The following is a 13,670-nucleotide window of genomic DNA, read 5'->3' on the forward strand; positions in this document are numbered from 1 at the left end:
TCTTTTGACATTTTTTAAGCAAATCAGCAAAAGTCAAACAACAATTTTAACGATAAGGCAATCGTTATATCTTCCCAAATAAGAATAATATGAATTTATATGTATTAGGATTGAAATACGTACGGAGATTTTGTCGAATGCATTTATCTCTTTACAGTCTTCATGATGTGAAATCCGGACGTCCTTTAAATGTCTCCTAGGAATCGGAATTACGGATAATCGAAGATCAGGATGTTCTACGCGTGTTACTCTTACGTGGAAAATTCACCCCATTCGACGACACCTAACGCTCAGCTCGGCTCTGCTCACAATCAGTTCAACTCGCTCGCTCTCTGTCGCTCTCGCTCGCTCTCTTCGCGCGCGCATTGCGCGGCGCGCCGCGGGGGGAGCGAACTCGTTGGATATATACATGCACACGCGATATCATAGCGGCGAGCAGTCGACACGCGGCACTCGTACGAAGCGGGTCTCTTCGTGCTCTCCTTCCCTCCTCCTGCGATCGAAGGAGAGAAAGGAAGAAGAGAGACAGAAGTATTTTAAGCTCATCTCCGATCTTCCACGCAAAATCTTCGCAAAATCTTCGACGGCAAAAATCGTCGGAAGGACCCGCTCTACGATATTACACCACGGATTAATTACTCGTCGATCAATCGCGACATTTTACGCGATGACTCTATTTACCAACGGAAAGAGAAAACACAACGTGAAGTTTCTCCCCGTTGAACATCCGGCTTCGATCTTCGTCTCGACGGCGCGCTCTTAGAATGTCGCGCGTGGACTCCTAAGAGATCGATTGGGGACGTCGCTCGATCGTACCAGCGAAACACAAGATTCTCTCACTATCGGACGTGTCGTGAAGACGACTCTTACGGAGAGATCGCCGTGAACGCGGAAGTAACCGGATCAGCCGGTATCAACCGGATCTAGGAGTATTATTTGTCTCGTCAAAGAATCCTCCGCCGCTCGACGGAGGACCAGTCATCAAGCAGGCCGTGTCAGCTCCAATTCAAGGAGTTAGGAGCTTCGGTTTGAGGAATTAGGAGCTCCAGTTTAAGGAGTTAGAAGTTTAAAGAATTAGGAGCTTCAGCTGAAGGAGTTAGGAACTCCAGTTTGAGGAGTTAGTTTTGTTCATCTTCAGGGACCTCCTGAAGAAGAAGAAGAAGAAGAAGAAGAAGAAGAAAAGAATCCAGTAAAGCCTTCGATAGTAATCGATATTATCGGAGAACCAGCAAAATCTTTAAAGCAGCACCCCACACTCCGATACTCGAGCAGCCGGCGTGAGACCGGCCACGAGATTGTGTCCCTGGCTATGGACAAGCTCCCAATAATCCCTCGAAGTGGTATTATTCACAGCAACGCGGACCATCAGAAGGAGCGCCAAGAGAGAGCAACGACGACGACGACGACGACGGTGGCGGCGGCGGCAGCGGTGGTAGTCGGTGGTGCGGATGCACGATGCAGCACGACAAGCGGCGCAATCGCCGATAACGCTGCCGCCGATCGTCGATTCCTTATTGCATCGGCGAGAGGAGAAGAATACACTCGAAGGCGCTCGGGGATTGTTGATACGTCGCAGCCGATCAGCAGCGCACGTAGCGATCTCATCGCACGTCGGAGACGTCGGGACGTTTTGGCCGCGATCGCGCGACCACGTAGAAATACATGGCACGCGGAAAATAAAGACGATGCCGTCCGAGTGACGGATCGCGACCCGAGCGAATCGCCAAGGATCGACGTTATCGACGATTATACGGAGCGGGGCTGTGCTCTCGATGCTACGGACTCGGCAGGATTTTGGAACGTCAGGACTGCCGACGACGACCGCCGCACTTGTTGCGTCTCGATCGACGCGGCCACGTTTCTCGCGCGGCGTGGACCAGCCCGCGACCGAATAATACGCGACCTTACCGTCGAACGGCGGAATCGACGAGCTGGTAGTACCCTGCTGACTCGCAGCAGGTCCGTCGCGGGAGGTGAGGAGATATTCCGCAGCACGGTGAATAGTATTACGATAGGAAGAGAAAATCGGTTTTTCGAGACTCCGCTCGTCGGTACTACGGATTTTCCCAAGTGCAATGGACGTACCTTATCCAGCAACACTTCAAGTATCGTGCTCCATGAAGTGAACGGAGGATTGTCGACAACCGTCCGCGAGATCGGAACGTCAACACGGAGAACCTTCGGACCAGTGATCCCGCCAGGCTGATCGAAATCGGTATAGTCGAATCCTCGTGCAGGGAGCAACCGTGCGTTCTCGCTGAGGAGATTGTACGCCAAAGAGACACGTCGTCTACGGTGCGATTTCCCGCGAAACTCGATCCCGGTGGACGTGCGTGGCGGACCAAGACGGACACGCGCTGGAGATTGCCGAGGATCGGCCTCGTCCAGCGAACTCTTCTGCTGGGACTCGCGACGAGTCTGCTCTGCGACATGGTGCTGTCCGCGCCATCATCATCGTCAGTTCTCGAGGACGACGTCGAAGAGGAAGAGCTAGGAATGCAGCCTCGGCGACGACGAGCTGGAGATCATCAGAAGGAGTATCGTGCAAGGCCTCGGGCTCCAGAGGATACCTGATCCTTCAAAGGTAGGTCTGGTCGACATAGCATTGGCGAGAATACAGAGTATCGTATACTATTAAATATTAAAAGAACAAATTTAAATCATTTCCTTGAATTAAATAACATTTTGTTATTTTTAATTTCCAAGTGGGTCGAAATATATTATTAAGGAGGTTCTCCAGTTATGAAACACATACATATATTAATATTTACGCTTTAAACAAACTACATACATGTGAAAGTTGTGTTCATAACATTCTGTTTTCATTGAGCAACACATTTTTATAGATTATTTATTTTATTTGTTATTAGTTTTATTGTTATAAACAAAAATTTTTTTTTAAATAACAAAAATCTAAATTTTTTTATATAAATATATTAAGTACTAAACATGACTTATGCAAAGTTTCGTTGAAATTCACCAATTAGTTTATAACAAATATTTTGTTTATTTACTGAACAATTAATGTCTGCATCTCAATGTAATTTTACATAAATATTTTTGAATTCATATAGTACTTATATAAAAAAAATTGAGATTTTTATCATTATTTTGTAATACATTTTCTATTAGAGTATAAATTTAAAAAATATTACTTTTTATTGAAATATAAATTTTTGATCCAGATGGTCAAAAAATTTGAAAAAATTCAGTAATGCCTCTATTTTTATAATAAATTTATTCTCAAAATTTGATCAAGTTCCTATATTATGTTAAATGACCGAAGAATCTCCTTATTACAAATACATGTGATTAAAAAAACAATCACATCTAATTAATTCATGTCTGTGATTAGTTTGAAAGTGGACAGCGTTCAGATTAACGTATGCACTAAGTGATAAAAAGTGATAAATTTGAGTAAAATTTAATACATTTCTTTAGTTAAATTGTTTAACTTTATTGTTTTAGTTAAATTAATGTCGAATGCCTCTACAGGAGCAGTGGCGATCTACAGGAATAATTAAAAATAACTCAAATTAGATATAATTTGATATTACAAATCTAACAGTACAACTGCATCCTCTGCATTTTCTTTCGTTTTAAAATGCTATTTTATTATAATAGCAATATAATCAAAGTATTTTTTTATATATTAACGTATCATAATGCCAATCCTAAATTTTGTATTTACCTTGCTACTTAGAAACACTTAATTTCTATTGTAACTCGAGAGAAGAACGAGAAGAATATTATCGAAATATCTCTTCTGAAAATTACAATACGATACTTTGTATTGGCTCTGTATGGGCGATACATGAAGACAGAACGAATGAGAATATATGGTGTATTGCGAAAGCACGGTGCTGCGTTTAGGTATCATAAATTGATGCAAAAATATCAACGATATATAAGGCGTTCCAAATTCCTCGCGCTTTTATGAGCCGCGGATTATTTCAATAATTCGAATTTTTTCACGAATAAAGATTGCCGGGCAATAAAATCTTTTTTGAATTACTATTACAAACCTGACGAGAAGCGGGTGACGCCTTTGCGAAATAGTCTTTTTATGCTGCGCGTAGATAACGAAATCGCATTTTATACCACAAACGTAATTTTTAATCTGGAGGAATTTTAACTATTTAACTTGCAGTTTTTATTTTGACGACTCTAGAATTCCGCACAAATCATATGGCAAAAATAGCTTCGATCAAATTGACTGAAACTATGATATTTTTTAGATTATGAAATGTGTGTGTGTGTGTGTGTGTGTGCTGATCAAAAGTCTCTAGGCACAATCATAAAAAATGGAATTTACAATAGAATTTACAATAGCACCATTTAAAAGTTACTATTTTGGATCTAATCTGAAATGTAACTTTATTTACTGAACTATTTATTCTTTGGTAACTGTATCTTAATACTTTTGCACAAAATAATAAGATGACTCAATTGACGTAAAAAAAACGTATGATCGCTTTTAAAAAAATTATGCAATTTGCAATATGCAACTATATATTCTTTGAAAAAGAACTACATGCTTTTTGTACCAATTGATTTATTTAATTATTCTATACATAAAAGTATTAAGGTATTCCCTAAATTTTTTGGAGTGAATCTCACTCCAATGAATTTAGAAAGTACATAATATCAGAAATAAATAGCTTAGTAGATAAAGTATTTTTCAGTCCGTTTAAAAAAATAGCAACTTTCATGGTCAAGCAAAATCTGTTCATTTTTTATGGTTGTATTTTTTTATCAGCATTTTATAATCTACAAAATATCACAGTTTCATTTTTGACTGAAACCATTTTTTTAGGTATATGATTAGTGTGAGGCCTTTCAAAGATTGCGAAAAGGAGATCCATGCATCCGATAGGATTGATAGGATTATTTTCGGACGAAAAAGAATTTACGAATTCATTTAAAGGAAATGATCTAGAAACAGCATCTGGTTTTAAAAGCGAATGGTTCGAACGGCTCAATGCCAGACTATTTAAAATTGATCTCGTAAAAAAAAAGGTAGGAGAGTCTTGCCTTATGCGTATCGACGATTCGCGCTTCGGCGGTGAAAAAAAAGTCGATAAATCCTAAATTATTACAGAGGCGATAAGAGACGAACGCGGTGACGACGACGTCGCGCTCATTTGCGCCTTCGAGTTCGTTGATCGAGGACGACGCGTTGTCGAGATTATTTGAATAACGTCAGCTCTGCAGCCCTCTCTACGCCAGAGAACGATTGAATTTTACCGGCGACTCCATATCTCAAGTTTCACGTTTTTACGCCGGTTTCATAACGGCAAAAATCTTACGAAAATTATCCGAACAGGGAAATTTTTTGTCACGAGTTCTGGAAGATGGAGAGCTCGCCTCTACATCTCTCATTTATGGACATTTCTTTCAAATACCTGTCTAAAGTACAGTTACGAAACTATTTATCTGAATAGTGCGTCATTATATCGATGATTTGTTTAAACTATTATCCAGTTGTTATAATTTTTAAAGGGCGCACGAAAAGAACGATTTTGTTCAAAGATCTGGAATATTATTGGATGCAGATCTGAAGATAATTTTGTGTTTGATCGAAATAATTTTATTGGAAACTCAAACTGATTGCTATCTAAAATATCAAAATTTTTTACAACATTATTCATCACTTTTAGTTTCCAACATAATTATTTTGATGATCCAACAGAATTATTTTCAGCCCTGTATCCAGCAAAATTTTAGATCTTTCAGCAAAATCGTTCTTTCTAGCGAAATCTATTTCTAAAATTTTACAGATTAATTTCATTGTATTTCTTACTTGAGAAAATATGATTATTTCAGCGCTACTACAGTAAAACTTTCCCGCGTTCTGTAAAAGTTAAGAATTGTAGCTCCACTTACGCATTAGTTTATGTTTCATAGTTTGTATTTTATATTTGGACAACTTAAGTAAAACTACCAGTGTCGCAACGCGATATGTAAAATCACAATTTTAACACACGGATAACAGTTTGAAGAAATTATCGATATTATAGGTAGTACAGTTGAAAAAAAATGTGTTGAATTTAATATAAATCGCATGTCCCAAACGGTCCCCTCAAATTTTTGAATTAATTTTACACAAGATGAATATGCTAGAAGATAACACAAACATTATGTAAAAGAATAAATACAAACAAAGATAACATCGACACAATTTGTCACAACAAACCGAGGGAACATTTTTTTTTTCTGAAAATTAAAATTTATGATATGTGTGTGTGTGTTAAATTAACACATATTTCATTCATTTGTCTTAAAATTTACGTTTTAAAATACATTATTTTTATGTTACTCGTTCACTTACTCATAAATTGTGTTATTTTGATACTAAGAAACATTGAATACCAATTTCACAAAAAATATTTAAATAACATAATCACATTATGTTAAATTAACACTCGAATATATTAAAAAATTCAACACAAACTATTAACACAAACGTGAGTGGACTGTTTCCAACACAAATACATAAATTTTTACTGTATAATGGCACATTGTTCGGCAATTAGTTTCGTGTCTCTAGATATGACAACATATCTACTTGTCGTGCGGGCTATATTTAAATCTAGATCGAATGGGCCAGACTCTTAGTACGATTCACCCGCACTATTACCTTCTATAGATAAAAATTACATTCGCAAGGGAAAAAAATCATGGATAAAAACTTTCTCGACTGGAGTTAACCCCAGACGAGCGTCATAATCGTACGAAAATAGATTTTGCGAATTATTAAAGCGGCGTATTCCCGCTACTCCGAAACTCTTCAAGGGTAGGCAGGTGGTGTAAATCCCGGCGTCCTCGCAGCCACAGAGGCACCAAACACACGCGCGTGTACGTAGTATTCCCCATTGATTCGCGCACGCCGATGTACGCCTGTATTTATAGATCGCCCGTAAATCAGACGGGAAATGTACCCTAACGTTCCGTACGTGAAAGTACAAACGAGAGCGCGCGAACCTTCGCGGGAAGGAGAAAGGGCGAGAGCCCCAAGTTCGTTGACCATTCGGCCGGGCTGAAAAAGGTATTAGCCTTTGCACGTAGGCACCCGCGTCGCGCGCGGGCTGAAACGCGAGCTGTCCGGAGCTGTGCGATGAAAAAGCACGACAATGCCGTTCCAGGGGGAGACGCGTGACACGTCGCGTGGTCGTCCAGATCATTAGTCTCGTAAAACGCTCCGCACGAAACGCGCGGGCTTGGAAAAAGCCTGGGGAAGGTCCTTAATCCTTCGATCTCGCTCTGCCTCCATTCCTTTTTTTCTCCTCTCATATCGCGTCGCACGCATCTCTCATGCGCGTATTTTTATTTGTTTTATCCTATTCCACCTTACATTGTTCGTGCGCTTTGTTAATATTGTGCATATATATATATATATATATATATATGCGCTGATAATGAGAAAAAAAATGTTCATTTGACTAAATTTAGCAAAATAATTAATTTTAATTTAATTTGAACTTACTATTTATCTAATTTATAATTCTCTCAGAATTAAAAAGAGATAAAGAGTAAATTGAACCGAGATCGAAATTAATCTTAATTGGTGAAATCGGGCCTAAATTAAATATAACATATTTGACTTAAATAATTACGTAGAAATCTCATCTATGATGAGCAATACAAAAAATTCTACATTCTAGCGGCCTGAGTTTGAGTTTCCAACAAAATTATTTTCAAATCTGTATCTTAGCTAAATTTTTAGATACTTCAGCAAAACGATTCTTTTCGTGAAAACGCAAAGTTCTACATGGAAGGATTAATAAAAAAAATTCAAATTGTCAGATGTAGCATAAAGAAAATTAATTTATTTGACAAAAAAATTTACATTCGTTTGGCACAGAGATGTCATTTTTTTATATAAAGAGATTTATAATTGTGTCCAGTAAAATCACCGTCAGCCTCGGAGGGTTATATTATATTTTTATTCTACATTATACCGTATGCATAGGAGAAGCGAAACGTGAGAACGTATCTTCATCGTAAACGTTTGAAGTTTCAAAAGCCGCGGCCTCGGCTTCGCGAAGGACGTCCGCTCTTTTCTTTCCGGTTCCAATTTTCGCGTTTGCCTCGCCTAATCTCGGCGCGAGAACCATTTCGTCAGAGGAGATCCGTGCCGACGGAGATCTCCTTTTTCCGCTTTCGAAAACCTCGCATACTTCGCGTCGTCGTATCCGCGAGTACGCGCGATCTGGCATAGTATACATATATATACGCGTTGTTTGCCTAGACGCTGCTAAAGATCGGCGGGTCCCTTTGTCAAGTGCCGACCCGGGTAAACAATCTTACGACCGAATGCAGTTCCTGTCGTAGATAACGTCGTGCCGCGGCGGATTATACGCGTTGCGATCTTTATCTTTGTCGTACGACCAGCCTCATGTCGTCTCTATTATCGTGGCATGGCGAGAGCCAATGTTACCACTTGTATCTCGCGCGTTGATTTACGTCCCATTGAAACCGCATCCGTTTAAGGATCGGGGCTTCGAAGAGGCCCCAAAAATAAAAAGAAAGAGCCGAGTGAGTTAATCATGCACCTCGAGAGAAAGTTTAATTTCGAGAAGATGTTGTACAATGTCGCGTCGAAGATTGCGAGTCAAATGAAAGATCAAGAATATCAAGAACTAAGCTCAAAGTTGGAAAAAATAAAAAATTACAGAATTCTTTATCCATTTTACCTTCAGCGTTGGTTGCCATACTGATAATGAGATAAAAATGGATAAAGAAATTGTAATTTTTTTTCCAGCATTGAACACAAAATACACCAGCGACAAATACATTAGCATGTACCTTTAATCGTGGAAAAGGAATTTTTATTCTGTAAAACCATTTATACGAAGAAATTCGACAGGAACAAAAATAACGTCAGAAACGTTAGTTTTATCGGTAATACAGACAGTCCCAGCATCCCCTTAAATCTAATCTATTAAGTCAATGTGCTCTTTTTTGCTCCCTGTTTTTTTTTTGCTTTTTACCACTTTTTATTAGGGTTGTTACTTTTAATAATTTTGAAGGTTCGAAGCTTTGAAAGAATTCGAATTTTCGAAGTTAATTTTTTAGAATCTTTGAAATTTAAGATTTAAAAAGTTTCGAAGGTTTGAAAACTTAAAAGCTCGAAATTTCAAAGCACCTTAAACTTCGAAGGTTTAGAGTTAACTTTGAAAATTCGATTCTATCAGAACTTCGAAGTTATCAAAAGTAATATCTCTATTTATTTATTATTTTTTATCTTGTTATTATCTTTGTCTCAGGCTTTTTTGCCTCTTGTCTTATTTCTCCATTTTTTGTCGCTCAAAATAAAGCCTAACTCGATAAATATGTTCTTTGCTTTTTATTTCTTGCTTTTTCCCTTTTTTCTTGTAATGTTTCTTGTCTTTTCTAAAGTTTGGTAACTTTTATCTCTTCTAAAATTTGTCACTTTTATTTCGGACGATAGAAAACAAAGAAACAGAATAAAAGGCAAAACGGCAAGAAGTACAAAGCGATAAAAAGATAGTCCAATAAAATTATTTTCAGATCTGTATCTAACTAAATTTTTAGATATTCGACAAAATCTTTCCGTGAATGTATTTCCAGTCGTTGTGACCTCATTCCATCGAGATTTCGTGATCGAAATCTCGACGCTGCAGGTTGATGACATCTCGATAATATGTATTTTCAGAGTATTGTCACGCTCTCTCGTGAATTCAGGATTAAATATCTTAGGATAACGATGTTTTTTAAGAAAATATATTTTCGGAGCCTCGCTCCATTCTTATACGATCTCAGGATTAAACATTTCCCGAAACGACAATCCTTTTGAGAGAATGTATCTTTAGCATCGTGTCATTCTTCCTTTGAAATTGATCTATTCGGGACGATTTGAGAGGATATATTTCCTGACATTATTTCGTTCTTTGAATCTCGGAGACGTGTCGCGTGTCCCACTCATCCTGCAGGGTTTGCGAAATCGCGACCGAGGCATAAAGGCGACCGGCTCGACGAAAAGGCGCGAGCGTTTGCCAAAAGGAGCATAATGAGTCGTATGAGAAGAAAGAGAGAGGTACAGGGGAGAAAAGCAGAAGGTGGAAGAAAGGATGAACAGGAGCTCGACCTCCGTCGAGACTTCCTTGGCCTCTCTCGTCTCGTCTCGTCGCATCGCGTCGTGTCGCGTCGCTTCCACGTCGTTTCGTTCGAACGCTGTCTCGAAGGGCTCGCTGCTGATGCATAGGCGGCTTTTGTTCTGCAAATGCACCCTGGCGCAACGTGTCGCACACGTCGACGATGAATCGGTGATCGGCTGGTGGAGGTAAAAAGAAAAACCGGCGACGAGAGAAGCCAGAAACGCGAGAAGTCGCTTGTTACACTCCGGTGCCAGGAGGCAGAGACAAAAGCCGGGGATTCGTGTCGCCGTCGTTAGATCCCCATCGCGGTAATTAAGTGTGTCAAGGAATACGCCTAGGCGCCTCCAAGCACGCGGGCCAGCATGGACCGCATTCCGGGGAAGACCTCAGGAGGGGAAAACCGGCAGGTTGAGCCGCGAGAGGCGGTGCGATTAACTAGCGCCAGCTTTTCGTGTGTGACTCGCGCGATAACTATAAATCAGGAATGCACTCCGGCAGTATTTTCTTCAAGCTGAACATCAGCGTGTTGCCGTTTCTCTCCTTCTCTGAGAGTATAAACGGCGGAGTTGATTGAGCCGTTGAAATAAGTCGAGGTTGCAGCAGGCGTAATCAGCCTCGTTTACTTCAATGCGTCTGATTGGTTCTAATGCAAGCTTGGAATTTGTTAGGAACGAGTTTATTATGTTTGTTGCGACGGCGGAGATTTAAGGGGGCATAAATATGTCTTTAATAATAAAAATTTTCAAATATCCGGGATCACGAGATCGATGTCACTATAATCGTTTTACAAATTACGGCCTCGGTCCGGTCTCAGGTTAAACCTCTCAATTTATAACCCGGGAATAATCACTGGGGAATATTTTTATATCTCAGCGAAAAAAAATTGTAAAAATACTGTTTTGCACGAATATTGTTTAACATATTTTTTTTCGAATCTTTAAATGCACAATTTTAAAAACCCGTAATAAAAAGCTGTTATATTAAAATATTAATTTTTTTAGAAATACTGCCATAAACTATTTAACGTGCTTGTATTTTGCTTAATATTTGTTTGGTTTTTTTTTACTTTTTTCAAAAATTGTGATTAAATCCGTATTTATAATATCTCAAGTATTAATAAATCAGAAAACAATCAATAGATTGTTACTCTTAGTACGCACTATGATTTTCCTTTACTACACATAATGAGTTATTCATGAATTAATTTTTGTCACTTTAACAAATAAATAAAAATTATTAAGCAATTTTTATGTACATATACTTTTACATTTTCAAAAAGTATTGAGATTGTGTATTTAAAAAAAATTATGTATATATATATATATATTGAAACTATAATTACTTGATGCGTCTAATTTTTCGAAGAAAAGAAATGTGCAGAAAACGAATGACTCATCAATCATGGATATTAAGAGTTAATAATAGTGTTTTTATTTAGGATATAAAAATATCCCAGGTGATCATTTATATAAAAAATAAAATCAGGTGACTACTCTCGGTTAATATTCATCGATACCGCCATGATTATCCTAATTACATCCATTGAGTGTGCAACTTTCTCGGACGAGGTCGAAGGGGTGAAGTCTCTTTCTTTCCTTTTTTTCGATTATTAACAGTATTATTGCGTAGAAAGTCGCGGTGGCGGTACGTCATCGTGCTTAATGACGTTCCTCAGGCCCGGTCACGGCGGCGGTAGCATGTGCCGACAGACCGGAGTATAGTCCTCGTCTCCTGCGAAATTACACCGCGATGCGGCTTGTTATTATCCAATCCTGAACGTTTTATTCCATGCAGCCTTTCGTGTACGCTGTCGAACACGCGCATTAATGGCGAAAGCAGCGCGACCCGCCCGCTCCGAATCTTCTTGTTCTTCCGTCCCGAGATAGAACTCGTCTCTCCTACATTAGGCGATTAACCTATCGTCTCGATGTGAGACAATATCCTTCCCCAGAAAATGCATGAAACAAATTCAAATATTAATTCTTCGTTAAGTTACAGTTTTCAATTATTGCTTTACCTTCATTGGAATATTTTTTGAAAATTTGAAATGAAACAAATTTATTTTTTGTACATATAATCGCATTATTTCTCGTTTTTATATTTTTGTATTTACGGAAAAGAAAAATATCGTTAAGCTTGAATGTTTAACATTCTGATATTGATTATGTAACTTTTTAACGTCGTAAATGTAATTTCCCAGAAATTTGCTAAGATGGAGATAATAATGACAAATATCATCGTTTATAACTGCGAAAATTTTTATATTGTTGAAGATGTAACACATCGGCGCGATACTTGCTGATCTTTCGCATGCAACAGGTGTCATGCCACGTGGTTACACCGGTTTTAGATAGAATTAATCTCGAGAGTATCAAACAGATTAGAGTACAATTTGTATAAATCAGCTCGATGCTGTCAACTAGAATTACATAGTCGATGATATTTATTGTCGGATAGGATTCCTGCATCAAGAGTGGGCGTTATATCTTGGATATGCATAGAACGCGTAGGAATATGTTACATCATGTTACATCACTAAATTTCAAACAGATACCTTTCTCAGAAAAGGAAGAAAGAAAAAAAGGTCTACTTTCCCAGGTGAATAGTTTCAGTTGAGTGTCAATAATTATAAGTATTATTTATTAAAAAACATGGAAATATATGATAATTTTCACAAATACATTTATGACAAATATAATCTGAGACATCTGGCAATTAGGTCAAAGGATCAAAGGACTACTCTCTTTCAGAAATTCGAATCCAATCATCACATTAAAGTATTTAATTCTTATACATTACTTGCGTGATTTTTTAACGTAATTACTCGCGTAGTGTTTTTGACACGTCAATATTGAATCTCAATTTTCATTGTCCTTTTGATAATTTACGATTAAAAAAAGATTAATAATAATGATAATAATTTATACATCCTTTCGATGAACATAAAAAATATAAAAATTTTTTTTAATTACGAAACAATTTGGGTTAAATATTATATAATAATGTGTATAGCATTCACATATAGAATTCATATATTTAACAAATTTAAAAGACTGGGATTTCCTAAACGCTCTACGCGAATAATAAAGGATTAATATCACAATTAATGTTGGTACACTAGAAAAAAAAGTCTGATTGCATTAATTGGAATTCTGGTTGAAAATTCTGATCAATATGATTAGAACCTTTTGGTTCATTTTCAACCAGAATTTTTTCTCAGTGTGTGTGGGGCAGCACGTAACTTTCGCGAAATTCAATTCGGAACTGTTTTTGCTCCAAATACAAAGTAAACGTGCGAGGTAAAAGGTTCGCCAGACAATAAAACAATGAGAATCTACAAACAAACCGACGATGTGGCTTCAGGATCATTGATGCGTATTCGCGCGGCGTTAGGATAGGACACACGCGTGGGTGGTCCGTCTTCTTGCCCCACTTTCGCTTACGCATGCACGAGCACGTGCGTGCCGGGCCACGCTTGCTCCCGGTGTTCTCGCGATAATAAAGCGACGAGCTCGGAGCATCCACGTGCGCGCGACAGCCGCACCGGCC

At 38.4% G+C, this 13,670-nt stretch overlaps 1 protein-coding gene across 1 annotated transcript in view; it reads left to right on the forward strand.

Moving 5' to 3' along the window:
• The first annotated feature begins 1,070 nt into the window (after positions 1–1,070).
• mav (TGF-beta domain-containing family member maverick) overlaps positions 1,071–13,670 on the forward strand; it is a 43,208-nt gene continuing 30,608 nt past the window's right edge. Inside the window, 3 exon segments of the mRNA XM_018455138.1 lie at positions 1,071–2,122; positions 2,176–2,492; positions 2,494–2,584. Of these exon segments, the coding sequence (XP_018310640.1) occupies positions 1,310–2,122; positions 2,176–2,492; positions 2,494–2,584 (1,221 nt within the window). The 5' untranslated portion in view covers positions 1,071–1,309.

The sequence above is a fragment of the Mycetomoellerius zeteki genome, unplaced genomic scaffold, assembly GCF_001594055.1.
Source record: "Mycetomoellerius zeteki isolate Tzet28-1 unplaced genomic scaffold, Tzet1.0 scaffold471, whole genome shotgun sequence".
NCBI classification, from domain to species: domain Eukaryota; kingdom Metazoa; phylum Arthropoda; class Insecta; order Hymenoptera; family Formicidae; genus Mycetomoellerius; species Mycetomoellerius zeteki.